We start from the raw sequence: 17682 nt of genomic DNA, 5'->3' as shown, positions 1-17682 counted from the left end.
ATGGAGGGCATTGAGGGTGTGCATGTCTACATAGATGATGTAATCATATGGTCCACAACCCCCAAGTGCAACCAGATTCAGACAAAGTCAAGGCCATTAAAGCCATGAAGACCCCGGAAGACAAAAAGGCAGTCTACGCTTACTCGGTATGGTAAACTTCTTGGGAAAGTTCATTCCCAACCTGGCATCACACACCAAGGCTCTCAGGCATCTGGTGAAGAAGTCCACTGCATTCCAGTGGCTACCCACACATCAAGCAGAGTGGCTCGCGCTAAAGGCAAAGCTCACCACTGCTCCGGTACTAGCGTTTTTTGACCCGGACAGGGAGACAAAAATCTCCATGGACGCAAGCCAGAACGGCATTGGTTCGTTGCTCCTCCAGAAGGATGACTCCTCGTCCTGGGCTCCAGTGGCTTATGTGTCAAGGGCCATGACTCCTACTGAACAGAGGTACGCCCAAATAGAAAAAGAGTGCCCGGGTCTCCTAACCGGCATTGTAAAGTTCCATGACTACGTCTACGGTCTACCTACATTCACAGTGGAGACTGACCACAGACCCGTGGTCCATATCATTCATAAGGACTTGAATGACATGATGCCCAGGATTCAGTGCATTCGCTTTCGACTCCGAAGGTACGATTTCGAGTTAGTATACACACCAGGCAAGGAGCTGATAATTGCAGATGCCCTGTCACACTCCATCACATCACCCTGTGAACAGGTTGACTTCATCCGCCAAATTGAGGCACAGGTGCAGCTATGTGCCAACAACCTCCTGGCCTCAGATGAAAGAGTGATCAGCATTCGTGAACAGACTGCCAAAGACCCTCTTCTGCAGCGTGTAATGCACCACCTTGCAAATGGCTGGCAAAAAGGGCAATGCCCTCAGTTCTTTAATGTCAAGAACGACCTGACAGTCGTCGAGGGGATCCTCCTCAAGCTAGATCGTATCGTTATTCCTTGCAGCCTGCAAAGATTAGTGCTCAAACAAATCCACGAGGGACACTACGGTGTCAAAAAGTGTAGGCGCAGGGCCCGGCAGGCTGTCTATTGGCCTGGAATCAGCCAGGACATATCCAACATGGTCCTCAATTGTGCGACCTGCCAGCGCTTCCAGCCTGCTCAGGTGAAAGAAACACGAGATCGTGACCTCTCCGTGGTCCAAGGTGGGAATCGACCTTTTTCACGCCAATGGGCGTGACTATGTGCTCATCATAGACTACTTCCCAAGTTACCCGCAAGTTGTGAAGCTGTCAGACCTCACATCAAGGACAGTCATCAAGGTCTGCAAGGAGACATTTGCCAGGCATGGTATTCCACTCACTGTCATGAGTGACAATGGTCCCTGCTTCCACAGCCAAGAATGGTCCAATTTCACCAAGTCGTACCAATTCAAACACATTACCTCAAGCCCACACTACCCGCAGTCCAATGGGAAGGTTGAGAAAGGGGCCCATATAGTGAAGCAACTGCTCTGCAAGGCTGCGGACTCTGCTTCTGACTTCAACCTTGTGCTGTTGGCGTACAGGGCAACCCCTCTGTCCACCGGTATGTCTCCGGCACAACGAGTCATGAATAGAGACCTGCGGACGACTGTTCCGGCCATGCACTTACCAGACCTGGATCACCTCCCAGTGCTGCGAAAGGTGCAGCAACTCAGGAACAAAAGCTGACGTACGATACTCATGCTATCGATTTGTCTGTGCTATCTCCGGAAGATGCTGTTCGCACCAAGCTACCTGATGGAGGCTGGTCAGCCCCAGCTGTTGTTGTTCGACAGGCTGCTCCCAGATCGTTTGTAGTTCGTATGGCTGATGGCTCCTTTGTCAGGCGCAACAGAAGGGCACTGTGCAAAGTTGCATGCCCACCACCAAATCTCACCTTTCCAGATGTTGTTATGCCTCCTCCGGATACCTCGCACCACGAGGCCACCAATCTGGCAGCAATCCCGCCTGTCAAGGCGCCGTCATCCCTACCTCCACCTCTCAGGCGGTCGACAAGGATCCAACACCTGCCCCAAAGGTTGGACTTATCGACATTTATCTTGTAAATACTGTTCTGCATCTGCACGCTAGACACCTTTCATGTACATATTCATCCACTCGCCATTTAATGTAAATAGTTCTACATGTACATACAGTCGCATATGCTCTAAGCAACTGACAATTTTTTTTTTTTTTAAAAAGAGGGGGGGATGTCATGATATGCACTCATGCACATAATGAGATACAGACAGGCAGTGACAGACACCCAGTACAGCCAATCAACACACAGGACAGAACACAACCAATCACCAGGCAGAACATAGAGGGGGGTTTCCCACTATAACACACACAAGGCAACAGCACTCTGCCTCTTTCCACTGGTGACAACTGTAATGACAGTCAGGGTGTATATATCAGTTAGCACCTTCTACATGTGGCTCAGAGCTAGTCTGGTCTAGTTAGTTATAGTTAGCACACTTAGATTAGTAGAGTGTCAACCCACAGCAAGCTGTGTGCACTGCTCCAGAAGTTCAATAAAACGTATTGAACTAACGTCTAAGTTTGGTGTCTACTTTACAGTACAACTGCATCCAGTTGCAGTCCGTGTTACCCCAGGGTGAATAACACGACATTACTGAGCTGCTCAAGCAAGCTGAGAGATGAGCCCACATGTAGTCACACACAAAATGATGGATTTGATGGCAAGCGCCACTGATGGCCGCCGTCTATCATTGCTTTGGGAAACAATAATTTGGATCCATAAAATTCTTAAATTGCATAAGGCTTAAAATGAAACTACAGGATTTTTTTTTTTAAAGACAGGGTTTTGATGTCACCAATAGCAAGAGCAAATGGCTAATTACCGTAGAGTTCCTTCTACCATGCCCGTGTAGTGAAAAATACTATGCTACTGCAATACAAATTCACAGTCATGCCAAATGAATTGTCTGCAACACTGTGTTATCTATCTTAGGGTTTTTCTTCGATGCTGTGCAGCCCAATAATGCGGCTTGTGGAGTCCTTCAGTTGGTATGCTGGCCATTGCACTATGCAATTACATATGGCATGGGGCAAGCTATGGAAATTGAAAGAGCGAACTTTGCTTCGAACTTTGCTTATTTAAAAATAATCAAATTGGTGTGCAAACAACAAAACTAATAGTATCAGACACTTGTAGGTAGCTGGAGTCTTTACAAGTACAAATGATCTGTCATACATGCAACACTAACCTATTAATTCTTAATCTATTGCTGTCAACGTTATGATACATCCCTGAGGACGCTGTATGTCGTAGGACACTCATATGAATGCTTCTGGTAAACAGAGATAGCAATACATTTTGACTTGAATTTACATGTTTCATATTATGCAGTCATTAACTTGTTTTGAAACATTTGTCATTTACTACAAATAATGTAGGTCCAAAGAAGCCTTTGGACTTTGGCATTAGGCAGATGCTGCTAGTGCTGGAATTAATATTTACCAGCAATACCTGAGTTTTCTTTCGAATCAGATTCGGTATCAGAAGTCTCAGATGATTCAGAGGTTTTCTCAGGAAGATTAGGAAGCTGTCCAATATCCATTGGGACGTCCTTATACTCAAAGTCACTAGGAAAATAACACTTATGTTAGATTCTGCACGTATACATCATCAAATATTAATTTAGACTCTGATGTTTGGCATTCTTCTATATTGAAGGGAGTGAACTGAAAATCATACACCAAGGCAAAGCAGTCTCTGAATTAATGAATACTTTCATTGGAGCCACTTTTATCCTTACTTAATATTCTCTCTTTCTTTACTATCACTTTTCACCCGATGTCAGATTTTGAAAGAACATTTTCATTCATGTATTCACTTAATCACAATGTTTTTGTCACAATTTCTAAATCAAAACCTCCATCAAATTGCTCACAGTAAAGCACAAATGACTTGCCTTTGGAGATGGTTCATGAAATGGTTCATCTTCATTATTTTACCTGAAGAACATTGATAGTGTCCTGGTATGAAATGCAAACAAACAGCTGAGAGTAGCAGCCCTGAGCTGTGGTTGACGCTCGGCCGGCCACCTGAATCAACCGGGACCTGGACCACCACATTCTCAGATTACTAGTACACTCCTCTATTTATGATGCAGAAAAGCCTAGAAGATCTTTTCTCAACTTTATTAATATTTTGGACCTAATTAAAACTTGCACAGTTTAAGAATTTGGGAAAGTCAGGGTGGTGGCCCTTGACATCAAAGCAGCATTTGATTGGGTGCGACACTGAGGAATGTAAGTAAAACTTGTGTCAATGGGGATCAGAGGAAATCTCTCCAGCAGCTGGGGTCATATCTAGAACAACCGAGCATGGTGATGGTTAATGGACAGCAATCGGCTCAGCCCCAGCAATATTGCTCAGGCAGGATCCTCCGTCCAACTATCTCCAGCTGCCTCGTCAAAGACCTTCCCTCCATCAAAAGTGGCGCTGTTTGTTGATGATCGCAATGTTCGCCTCCATTCGTAATTCTTCAAATAACGAATTAGCCAATGCCCGTATGCAGCAGGAGTTGAACAATACTCAGGCTTGTTCTGATAAGTGGCAAGTAACACAAGTACCAGAAAAGAGCGAAATATGACCATCTCCAAAAAGAGAGCTTAATCACCTTGCTTTGACACTCAATGACATACCCATCACTAAGATTTCCTCATCCCTCAACCCCTTTACCACAGGAGTGTAATGTTCGCCATTACATAGATGGGTGTGGTTTCAACAATACCCAAGAGGCCAAACACCATCTGGGCAATTGCAGCTGGTGTGTTAAACAGCTGATCTGCTAGCCTAAACAGCCGCTCCCATTCATCCCACTGGAACACTGTGGTTGCAGTGTGTACCTATGTAAAGGGCGCACTGCAGCCAGTCACCATGGTTTCTTTCTCAGTGCCTTCCAAATATTTGACACCTGCCACGTAGAATGACAAATGGAAGTACCATACAGCAACTTGATTAGGCCATAAATTGTTGTTCCTTCAGCGTTGCTGGGTCAAATTCCTGAGGCTCCCTCGTAAATAGCGCTGTGGGGGAACCTTCACAGAATGTATCACAGAGGTTCAAAAAGAAGACTAATCACCACCTTTTAAGGGGCAACTACCCTTAGAGTGATGGGCAATACATTTTGGCCTCACCAGCAATGCCCACATGCAAGGAATGAGTAAAGAAAAGCCTTTAAGTCGAACTATTCATTCCTCTTGGCCACTTTAATAAAAGAGTCATTCTGAACAGTGCCCATCTGATTATCACATCCATTCATTTTAACATATGGAAACTCGGTCACTCCTATATGTGCATGTACTCCTCCCCTCTGATCTTCCTGTACGTGCTGTGTCCTACCCAGGTGCAAGAACAGGAAAATCTGCCCTGAGCATTCAGTCCACAGCATAACAATCAGGTCATCTAGTTTGCTGTCTATATTCAGCCACTGGCCAATTTGCTTTTGCTGAAGTCTCAGTGATTTCCATTTTTGATCATTCTATTTTTGTTTGCTTTCATAAAGTGTTCAATATTCACCAATCATATTACTCAAAATCTTCCTTCCAAGTAGCTTTGCATATTCCAGAAAAATGAATTCTCCATTAGTCGCAATAGAAACTTCTCAAGTTACAACCATCAGTTCCTCGCCAACCTTTCTCAGGGTGAGTAGATAAAGATGAGAAAGCCATGTTGAATTCGGGAGGGGCAGAGGAACAGAACAAAATCCTATGGGGTGGATGTGTATATGTGGGGGAGGGGTGGTGCTAAAAAGAGAAGTGGTGAGGAGAATATTAGGCAGGTATTTTGCTGTGAAGAGTAGCCAGAGAACATACTGATGGTGTGAAGAGAAGGACTCTGCTGAGGAAGAGAGAGAGAGAAATCCTGCTGGGCCTGTAGAGGGTGAGAAATCTGTTGGTTGAGAGTGGTGTTTATCATTCTTCCAGAAGCCTTACTGGTGTCTGGGTGGCAGAGTAGCACAGTGGTTAGCACTGTTGATTCATAGCGTCAAGGTCCCAAGCTCGATTCCCATCTTGGGTCACTGTCTGTGCGGAGCCTGCACATTCCCCGTGTCAGCGTGGGTTTCCTCCGGGAGCTCCGGTTTCCTCCCACAAGTCCAGAAAGGCGTGCTTGTTAGGTGAATTGGACATTCTGAATTCTCCCTCAGTGTACCCAAACAGCTGCCGGAGTGTGGCGACTAGCGGCTTTTCACAGTGGCTTCATTGTAGTGTTAATGTAAGCCTAATTGTGACACTAATATAGATTATTATTATTGTTGTTGGGGTTACTAAGTAACTAAATTGCACAACACAACATAAGGGGCTGGGTTTTCCGGTTCCCCAGCCGGGTGTTTCTCGGCAACGCGCCGTTTGCTGGCGGCAGGATTCTGTCTTCCCACCGCTTCTCAATGAGATTTCCCATTGAAGCCACCTCATGCCGCCGGAAAACCCGCGGGCAGGGGTGCGCTACCGCAGGAAAAGTAAACCACAATGGCCGGAGAATTCTGGCCAAGAAATATCACCAGTGACAATGGCGGGATTCTCCATCTTGAGAGACTAAGTGCTGACGCCAGGATTGAATGGCGGCTGTTCTACGATCCCGATAGCGGTGCCGGTCCCTGAGCAATTCAGGACAACGAGCCAGCACCTGAACCACTTGGAATTACTGCGATTCCAGCTGACACTGGCGTCGGAATCACTGCAGTCGGGATTGGCACTGGAGAGCCTGAAAAGCTGGAGCTGCATATAAGCACTTCACTCCCCACACACTCATTCCAGCAAAAAAGATGCCATCCCAGTGAGTGGCCCCGAGATTCGCAGATGCAACGCTAGCGTTATTACTGGCTGCTGTGGAGGGGAGGCGGGACAACCTGTTCCCTGGGGTTGGGATGGTGGCTACCAGCTGCAGATGTCAACTGGCCTAGACGCAGGTGGCAGAGGCTATGAGCGCCGTGGGTCCCACCACTAGGCAGCTATACAGGAAGAAGCTGCACAACCTCCTCAGGATGGATAGGGTGAGTCACCATCACCACCCTACCCCTGACACCAACCTCCATCTCACACCCGTCACCATCCCCCACCATGCAGTCCCCAGGTGGACCTGTAGGCAGTGCTGGATGAGGATGGGTTACCCCCCCCCCCCAGGCCAGCCAGGGTGAGTCACTACCACTGCGCCCTGACACCAATCTCCATCCCACACCTATCACCGCCGCCCACCCACCAGGTGGGCCGATAGGCAGTGCTGGTTGAGGATGCGCAAACCCCCAGGCCAACCAGGGTGAGTCACCACCACCATGTCGCTGGCATCAACCCTGTCCCATACCCATCACCCCCCCCCCCACACACACACACACCATGCGGCCCCCATCGGGTGGACCAGTAGGCAGTGCTGGGTGAGGATGGGCAATCCCCCAGGCCAGCCAGGGTGAGTCACCACCACCACGCCTCTGGCACAAAACACAGTTCTACACATTCGTAGCCCCACCCCCACCTAGAGGGAGATTTAACCCCACCCGCCGGCTGTCCGCTCGGACCTTGTCCTGCATCACATGCCAACACCCATATTGCCCAGCATGGCCAGGTGTCCTGCACATAGTACCGAAAGACTTGTTAGGAGAATTGGACATTCTGAATTCTCCCTCAGTGTACCCAAACAGGCACTGTTTGCCACAAGGAGTGTTAGGGCACAGAAGATTAGAAAGGTGGGCACCAGATAAGTTGGCACGTGTGAAGCACATAGGTTAGCTATGGGGTTAAGGGCACAATACTAGTATACATCATAATAAACACCTGTTCACCGATGTCCTGAACTGCCTTGGTCCTCTGTCTGAAGGTCTGTCTGAAGGGTGTGATGGATGGGCTGGGCTGTGAGTAGAGGGTGTGCCAGGTTGGGGAAGGGGGCTTGGGCCAGATATGTGGGGACGCCATGTGCTCAGGTCTACCCGGTGAGTGACCCTCGACCCGGGCACACGGGGCCTCCGTAACAGCACGGATGCAGCTGTGCACAGAGGTCTGGGAGATCCCAGACTGGTCTCCAATCGGCACCTGGAAGGGTGGCACGGTGGCACAGTGGTTAGCACTGCTGCCTGATGTACCATCAATGACTAAGAGTCGAATGATGAACAATTGTGGCTTTATTGTACTAGGTGTTAAGCCTTCTGCAGCTGGAACCAGAATGGGGGCAGCGCAGGAGAGCGTACACTTTTATACAGAGCCTGCTGGGTAGAGCCAGCAGGCCGAGATTTACTGTAATGACTGGAGTACAATGGCAGCACCGTAATACACGCAGTGTATGATCAGTGGTGTTTACCACACCTCACTGCTCCAGGGACCGGGGTTCAATTCCGGCCTCGGGTCACTGTCTGTGTGGAGATTGCACTTTCTCCCCATGTCTGCGTGGGTTTCCTCCGGGTGCTACGGTTTCGTCCTACAGTCCAAAGATGTGCAGGTTAGGTGAATTGGCCACGCTAAATTGCCCCTTCGTGTCCAAAAGGTAGGTGGAGGTACTGGCTTAGGGGATAGGGTGGAGGCGTGGCTTTAAGTGGAGTGCTCTTTCCAAGGGCCGGTGCAGAGCCAATGGACCAAATGGCCTCCTTCTGGTTCGATACCAAAGTCCATTCTGTTCAAGGGGTAAAGGGCAGACATGTTAGCATGGTGAGTACTCCCGTGCCCAAACAGGTCCAACGTGCTACACGGTGGCCGTGGCCTGCACTGCAGCCCTGCCCCGCATGTATTCCCCACCGCCACCCCCGGCCACTTTGCCCTCTCCACCGCACCGGGGGCCTCTAAACCGTCCCTGCCAGCAGGGCTACTGGTGGCTGGCGCCACCCATGCCACCAGTGTGCTCTGCGGCCCCTGTCCTGTGCACTCCTGTATGGTCTAATGTGGGAGTCCTCCTTGGATGGGCCATGTGATACGCCACCAGCAGGATGGCACCAGGTTGTGGGGATGGTGGTGGGCGAATTGAGCAACTGATCGGCGCTATGCTTGGTGGCATGTGTGCGGTCAGGGCCCATGGGTAGGGCTCAGCCAGGGGTTTGGGCACCCGTTGGGACTGTAGTTGCGGTGTGCTGAGGCTCCTTTGTGTGGTGCACAGGTGGTGCCTATTTGTCAGGGGGCAGAATGGAAGGGGCTGGGGCGCAGCAGGCAGGCAGCGCTTGGTGACAGCCTGTGGTCATGGGGGTAGGCTAGCTGAGGGAGTCACTGGCAGGACATCCGTGTGCCAGGGTGGGTGACGACAGCCACGGTACATACACCCACCGTTCGGGGCACATTCCGCAGTTCTCCTGCTGCTCTTGCAATGAGGGAGCACCTCGGGTGGGTGTGGGGATGTGTGCCAACGCCTGGTGGGCCACGGGCTGTGCTGGGCCACACCCGCCCTGCTGACAGGTCGGCTGTGGTCATTGGGCTCCTGGGGCTTGGGCAGGGGTACCTATACGGCCGGTGATACTCTGCACATCTACGAGCCACAGTGCGCAGTCAGTGGGGTGTGCAGCCAGACGATTGCCTTGCAGGCTGCGCCAATGTCGGTCCTGCGGGAACCCCCCCCCACCCAGCCAGCGGCACACCTGGCAGCCCACCGTTGAGCCTTTGGGAACTTGGCTTGCCTCCTCTCGCTCCCTCATCAGCCACAGTGCCTGTTTCCCGATTTTAAACCGCCTCATCGTCACTTCCGCCTGGCGGAGGCGGAGCATCGCGGGAGGCCGGAGAATACTGGATCTGGCCCGTTAATGAAATGCTAACGGTCGTTACTGTGACAATTTGCATGCCCATGCTGGCGCATGGCTTACAACACATTCACTCTGCTATCGAGGCGCCAGAGAATGGCATTCCATTGGACGCCTGGCGCCGACCTCTATTTCCGGCTGATGTGCGATTCCCCACCCGATCGTGATTCTGGCGTTGCTGGATGGAGAATCCCACCCAATATTGTTGTGTGGTAAGTCTTACCAGTGAGCCTCCCAGTTAAATTAATATTTGAACACAATTTGACGGGTCTTTTCAAAGCTTTTTAGGAAGCGATAATGCAGCAGTATCCATCACATAAAAATTGTTGTGATGAAAATAATGGATGATTCTTTTCTTCCATAACAGGATGAGTAATATGCCTTTATAAATAGCAATTAACAAATAGTGTGAATGTCTCCTAGGTATTTAGATTCTATTCATTTAAAGCTAGATGCACCATTGAAGCAATGATGCTTCAAAATAAGTATGCGCTGAGTAAACATGCTCAGTTTCGGGAGTAATATATATAAAACATCCATTGTAATCATTTTCAAATAAGCCAAAAAAAATCCTTTTTCTTATCCATGTGGGATTGCTGAATGTCAGAACAAAATCAATCCAGCACTGCAGATTTATGTGTTTTCCCTCCTGCTAGAACCTGTTTTGAATTTGTACTCCCTTCACTATCCTCTCACAAATTATTCCAAAGCCATTTTAAACACTGTAATCCAGGAGGGTTTCTCTGTTGCAGCTCATGGTCACCTCAAGGTTAAAATCTAGTTATGATGTATTCCCCAAATTATTATTAATAAATTACAATACATTTCAAAAATAATTCATTGGTGACAAAATGCAGTGGAAGCTCTAGCGATCATGAAAGACAATATATAAATGCAAGGTTTTTATTATTCTTTCAAACCTAACTCATTTCCTAAATATCTCCAAATTTACAACTAATTGCTTTTTCACTGGTTGCTGGTTTTGTGATATTTGTAGTAAATTTAATTTAATTGACACAGGTTCAGCCCACTAGTTAGAGAAGCAGTGGGCAACTTGTGTCACATCTGAGGGGGATGGTGCCTGATCGTTGTGGCCATCAATTAACCCTCACCGGGATTCAGGACGCCAGACCTGGAAATCACCCCTCTTCCCCACTCCGAGAGCTGCCAACCAGATGCTGGGAGCTCTCTATGACAGGCTGCACCGCCAGGAGGGGTGGCTGCTGCTAGTAATGTACTCAGGACGAGGCACTGGATCGCCTGGCAACAAAGCCACAGGTGAGTCAGGGCTGGGTGTGGTGGGGAGGGTGTTACAGGGAAGGTGGGGGGGGGGGGGGGGGTCAGAGACAAGGGACTGCAGGGCCACTTCTAGATGGATCCTGTGATAAAGCCAGGGAAGTCCAACGAGCTTCTTAAAAGCCCTTTATTTCAGCAACAGCATCATACATACACAGGACCCGGTTCCCTTTCACCGGGTCCTCATTCCTTTTTAGCTGGCTCTACAGCTGCCTGCCTTTTATACCAGTGCTGGGTTAACTCAGTCCAATTGAACACGGGGAACAATCATCCCCAGGTGGATGAGTCCTGTGCAGGTTATTACACCCCTCCCCCCCCAAAAGCCAGAAACCCCTCACAAGGACAGCCATTCAGGAGGAGTGGATAGGAGAGGACCAAACGGGTGCAAACCCCACAGTGACCAGACAACAAAGCTAAAAAGAAAATTGGTTCGGAGAAGGCTCCACCGAACGGGGAAGCAGGACGGGCAGGCGTGTATTCCTCCAAGCATTACGTCCGGCCCAACACCCTCACCAGTCACACAGGGGGCGAAGCTGCCAACAGCCGAACCCGGGGACGGCGCGCACCACAGCATCGGACCCATCAACCCAAGGCCCAATCGGCGTGGCATGCCTTCCAGCCACAGAGGGAACGGGGGGGGGGGGGGCGGAAAAACATCAGACAACGTCCACCTCAACGTCCCGCAACTCCCAAACTCCCCTTAATTTTTAATATTGGGCACTCTAAATTCTACCCCCAAAAAACACACCTACCAAAATGCCCAGGGAGCTGTCGCCCCGACATTCTTACAGTACACAGGCAAATAAACACACAGCGCAAATAAAAAAAACAGCAGGGTTCCGTGCAAGCTTCCACAGGACCAGAAGTCACATATGGAATGTCCAGTCAACTCCACACCAGAGTCTTCAGGCACAAAACCTGCCGTCGTACAATGACTGTCAGGTCGCAGGCAAAACCTCACTGTTGCAAATCCCTCAGTCCAAGCTGCCGCAGAACAGTCTTCCAAACACAACACTGCACTCTCGACCAGAATGACGTTCCAAAACAGCGGCGGCAACTCGAGAACGGACTCCCCAGTGAACCACTCTGCCAGCATCAGGAAACAACAGCAGACAGAGCTGGACGAAACGCTACGTGACCCACACCAGAATGATACCGCATCTGGTACTGCCGGACACATCAGACTCCAGATCACTCTCAGCAGACACACTTCACAAGCCGGCAGCAAAAAAAAAAAACTCGACCCGGCTCTCGCCTTCCATAAAAAAAACCCCACAGAAACAAACTCGGTACCGTAGTCCACTCTTTAAAAAACAAATTCCCGGGAGGTAGCTCAGCCGAACAAGCAGCACGCAGACCTCTCCAATTCATCATCGTCGCCAATGTGATAAAACCAGGGGAGTCCAACAAGCTTCTTAAAAGCCCTTTATTTCAGCACCAGCATCATACATACACAGGGCCCAGTTCCCTTTCACCGGGTCCTCATTCCTTTTTAGCTGGCTCTACAGCTGCCTGCCTTTTATACCAGTGCTGGGTTAACTCAGTCCAATTGAACGTGGGGAACAATCATCCCCAGGTGGATGAGTCCTGTGCAGGTTACTACAGATCCCCTCCAGAAGACGGCAAGTAAACCCTCAACAGTGTTTGCCTGACGGCCTTCTGGATGCACAGGAAGGCCATGCCACTTGCAAGCAACGCTTGAGTCACAATAAATTCTGGAGGACTCGTGGATATCTGGTGTCAATTGACTCAATAATAAGCTTAACTGACAACGCAGGATGAGTGGGTGGGTTTCCCGCAACGGCCTATTCCCAGCTCCAGCCTAACTGTTGGAGATTTTCCCGCTGCCAGGAGATTGAGCTGTGGCTTCTCCCACAACTAGCTGCCATGTTTCCCACTGAGAGAGCCTATATTAACTCCAGCCCACTTTGTCCATTTTAAAGAAGCGGATCGTGAAGTGCACAGCAACAAATAACAGCTGTTTCAGCGAGTGCTGTGCCTAAACTGTTTGCCATGATAATTCCATTCCTATCTTCCGAAAATCACCACATAGTATTCAACGGTCTTTTGCCTAATTTTCTATCTTTTTCAGAAAGCCGTCACTTTGTCTCAGCCTATCAGTCTTTCAGAACCTCGGCATGAGGGGCTTTCCTCAAGTGTTGAGCCTAGACAGTGATATCATCAAGGTATTCAACAGTGTGCGTGCAGAATCGTAGAAGTGTCAGATCCTGTCATGGCCTCATGCCCATTTGTGCAGATTCTAGCTGGAGGTACTAGCAGAAATCAGAAGTGGGAAATCTGACTGATTCCTCTTCTCCCTGGTGTAGGAAGACTGAGTTGGTGGTTATATCTTTGCCCTAGCTGAGAGTAGTTAACTCTCTGGTTTGTAGGGCTATATCTCATGGTGCATCTGCCCACTCAGCCATTAAGAGACGCTCTCACAATTAAAATGCATCATAGAATCAACAGTGCAGAAGGAGGCCGTTCGGCCCATCGAGTCTGCACTGGCCATTGGAAAGAGCACCCTACCCAAGCCCATAACCTCCACCCTATACCCACGGCAGTTAACGTGCCGACTCCACACAGACAGTGACCCAAGCCGGGAATCGAACCTGGGACCCTGGAGCTGTGAAGCAACTGTGCCAACCACTGTGCTACCGTGCTGCCCATGTAGAAGGGACATAGATAGCTATGTGACACGAATCATGCCCCACACACTCATTTATGTTTTTCCCTCAATTCATAGTTAACAAATAGCAACATTCAGTCAAGAATAGCATCAGTGCTACTCTTGACTGGTAGATCTTAGATCAAATTAATCTATCTAAATACTATTAAAGGTGTACTTTTGTTAGCCCCTTCCTCGGATAGATTCCCCAGTTGTCAATAGAAATTTAAATAATAATAATTGCTTATTGTCACAAATAGGCTTCAATGATGTTACTGTGAAAAACCCCTAGTCGCCACATTCCGGTGCCTGTTCGGGGAAGCCGGTACAGGAATTGAACCCGCGTTGCTGCCTTGTTCTGCATTACAAGCCAGCTATTTAGCGCAGTGTGCTAAACCAGCCCCAATAACAATCACTTATTGTCACAAGTAGGCTTCAATGAAGTTACTGTGAAAAGCCCCTAGTCGCCACATTCCGGCCTGTTCAGGGAGGCTGGTACGGGAATTGAACCCGCGCTGCTGGCTGTGTTCTGCATTACAAGCCAGCGATTTACCCCACTGTGCTAAACCAGCAAGACCAACAAACTTGACTGGATTGTTTGGCTATGAGAGAAGATTTAGATCTCCGGATTAAGAGATGAGACTAAGGTTTGACCTTAGGTGTTCAATGGAGGAAACTTAGATTTACAGTTAACAACATCTTGTAAAGGTAAAGTCCAAATTATGTGCATTAGAAATAGGTCTGCCATTTTACTATTTGTTTTATTTTGATCCATGGGTAATTTACTGGTGAGAACATCTTACTAATTTCATCATTTTTAAAGTTTTGCAAATGCTCCCCCATTCATGAACCATGCCCTAATAAACATAGAACTGCACAGCACAGTACAGGCCCTTCGGCCCACGATGTTGTGCCAAACTAGTCTGAAACTAAGATCAAATCAACCTACTCCCAATCATTCTAGTGCACGCCATATGCCTATCCAATAACCGCTTGAAAGTTCCTAAAGTGTTCGACTCCATTACCATAGCTGGGAGTGCGTTCCACGCCCCAACCACTCTCTGAGTAAAGAACCTACCTCTGACATCCCTCCTATATCTTCCACCATGAACCTTATAGTTATTCCCTCTTGTAACAGCTACGTCCACTCTATCTATCCCTCTCATCATCTTATACACCTCAATTAAATCACCTCTCATCCTCCTTCGCTCCAATGAGAAAAGCCCTAGCTCCCTCAACCTTTCCTCATAAGACCTACCCTCCAATCCAGGCAGCATCCTTGTAAATCTCCTATGCACCCTTTCCAATGCTTCCATATCGTTCCCATAATGAGGTGACCAGAACTGCACACAATACTCCAAATGTGGTCTAATCAAGGTCTTGTACAGTTGCAGCATAACCTCACGGCTCTTAAACTCAATCCCCCTGTTAATAAATGCGAACACACTATAGGCTTTCTTCACGGCTCTATCCACTTAGGTGGCAACTTTCAGAGATCTAAGGACATGAACTCCGAGATCTCTCTCCTCCTCCACATTCTTCAGAACCCTGCCGTTAACCCTGTAATCCGCATTCAAATTTGTCCTAACAAAATGAATCACCTCACACTTATCAGGGTTAAACTCCATCAGCCGCTTTTCAGCCCAGCTCTGCACCCTATCAATGTCTCTTTGCAGCCTACAACAGCCCTCCACATTATCCACTACTCCATCAATCTTGGTGTCATCAGCAAATTTACTAACCCAACCTTCAACTCCATCATCCAAGTCATTGATAAAAATCACAAATAGCAGAGGACCCAGCACTGATCCCTGTGGTACGCCGCTGGCGACTGGGCTCCAGGATGAAAATTTACCATCTACCACCACCCTCTGTCTTCTATGTGATAGCCAGTTACTGATCCAATCGGCCAAATTTCCCTCTAAGCCATGCCTCCTTACTTTCTGCATGAGCCGACCATGGGGCACATTATCAAACGCCTTACTAAAATCCATGTATACGACATCAACTGCTCTACCTTCATCTATGTACTTCGTTACCTCCTCAAATAATACAATCAAACTTATGAGGCAAGACTTACCCCTCACAAATCCGTGCTGACTATCCTGGATTAAGCTGTATCTTTCCAAATGATCATAAATCCTATCCCTCAGGACCCTTTCCAATAATTTACCTATGACCGAAGTGTGACTAACCAGCCTATAATTCCCAGGGTTATACCTATTCCCTTTCTTGAACAAGGGGACAACATTCACCTCTCTCCAGTCTTCTGGCACTATTCCTGTAGATAGTGAGGACATAAAGATCAAAGCCAAAGGCTCTGCAATCTCATCCCTCGCCTCCCAAAGAATCCTAGGATGTATCCCATCAGGCCCAGAGGACTTATCTATCCTCAGGCTTTTCAAAATTTCTAACACATCTTCCTTCCGAATATCTACCTCCTCCAGCCTACCAGCCTGTATCGCACAATCCTCCTCAACAACATGGCCCCTCTCCTTTGTGAACACTGAAGAAAAGTATTCATTTAGGGCCTCTCCTACATCTTCAGACTCGATGCACACGTTCCCACTAATGTCCTTGACCGGCCCTAACTTCACCTTGGTCATTATTTTATTCCTCACATAAGTGTAAAAAGCCTTGGGGTTTTCCTTGATCCTACCCGCCAAGGACTTCTCAGGCCCTTCCTAGCTCTCCTGAGCCGTTTCTTGAGCTCCTTCCTATCTTGTATCCCTCAAGTGCCCTAACTGAACCTTGTTTTCTCATCCTTACATAAGCTCCCTTCCTCTTGACAAGACATTCAACCTCTTTTGTAAACTATGGTTCCCTCACTCGACCATTTCCTCCCTTCCTGACAGGGGCATACATATCAAGAACATGCAGTATTTGCTGCTTGAGCAAGCTCCACATCTCAATTGTGCCTATTCCTGACAGTTTCTGTTTCCATCTTATGCTCCCCAATTCTTGCCTAATCGCATCGTAATTACCCTTCCCCCAGTTAGAAACCTTGCCCTGCCGTATGTTCCTATCCCTCTCCATTGCTATAGTGAAAGTCACCGAATTGTGGTCACTATATCTAAAGTGCTCTCCCACAACCAAATCTAACACTTGGCCCGGTTCATTACCCAGTACTAAATCCAATGTGGCCCCATCTCTTGTCGGTCTATCCACATATTGTGTGAGGAAACCCTCCTGCACACACTGGATAAAAACAGCCCCATCCAAACTATTCAAATTATAGAGGTTCCAATCAATATTTGGAAAGCTAAAGTCACCTATGGCAACTACCCTGTGACAACCGCACCTATCCAAAATCTGCATTGCAATCTTTTCCTCCACATCTCTGTTACTCTTTGGGGGCCTATAGAAAACTCCGAACAAAGTGACCACTCGTTTCCCATTTCTAACTTCAGCCCACACTACCTCAGTAGACAGATCCTCCTCAAACTGCCTTTCTGCAGCCATTGTACTATCCTTGATTAACAATGCTACTCCTCCACCTCTTTTACCACCTTCCCTAATCTTACTGAAACATCTAAACCCCGGAACTCCAACAACCATTCCTGCCCCTGTTCTATCCACGTCTCCGTAATAGCCAGAACATCGTAGTACCAGGTACCAATCCATGCTTCAAGCTCACCAACCTTATTCCTGATGCTCCTCGCATTGAAGTAGACACACTTCAAACCACTTTCATGCCTGCAGGTCCACTTTTGCGACCTTATACCTTCCTTAGTGCTGCACTACCGTCAACTTCCTGAGCTCCAGCAACGCTATCTCCTGAACTTCAAATCAGGGGCGAGATTCTCCGACCCCCCGCCGGGTCGGAGAATCGCCGGGGGCTGGCGTGAATCGGCCCCCGCCGGTTGCCGAAGTCTCCGGCACCGGATATTCGGCAGGGGCGGGAATCGCGCCGCGCCGGTTGGCGGGCCCCCCCGCGCGATTCTCCGGCCCAGATGGGCCGAAGTCCCGCCGCTAAAATGCCTGTCCCGCCGGCGTA

At 48.6% G+C, this 17682-nt stretch overlaps 1 protein-coding gene across 4 annotated transcripts in view; it reads right to left on the bottom strand.

Annotated features, from left to right (window-relative positions):
* npas3 (neuronal PAS domain protein 3) overlaps positions 1-17682 on the bottom strand; it is a 1941601-nt gene that overhangs the window by 13598 nt on the left and 1910321 nt on the right. For 3 of the 4 annotated variants that reach the window (XM_072488507.1, XM_072488517.1, XM_072488535.1), the window contains exon 11: positions 3469-3593. In XM_072488507.1, the coding sequence (XP_072344608.1) occupies positions 3469-3593 (125 nt within the window). The remainder of the gene's footprint in view (positions 1-3468; positions 3594-17682) is intronic. The other variant, XM_072488525.1, reaches the window with a different exon arrangement.

This window comes from Scyliorhinus torazame, chromosome 2 (genome assembly GCF_047496885.1).
Source record: "Scyliorhinus torazame isolate Kashiwa2021f chromosome 2, sScyTor2.1, whole genome shotgun sequence".
Lineage (NCBI taxonomy): Eukaryota > Metazoa > Chordata > Chondrichthyes > Carcharhiniformes > Scyliorhinidae > Scyliorhinus > Scyliorhinus torazame.
The sequence above is the reverse complement of the archived record's forward strand: the minus strand, read 5'-3'. Positions and strand labels throughout refer to the sequence as shown.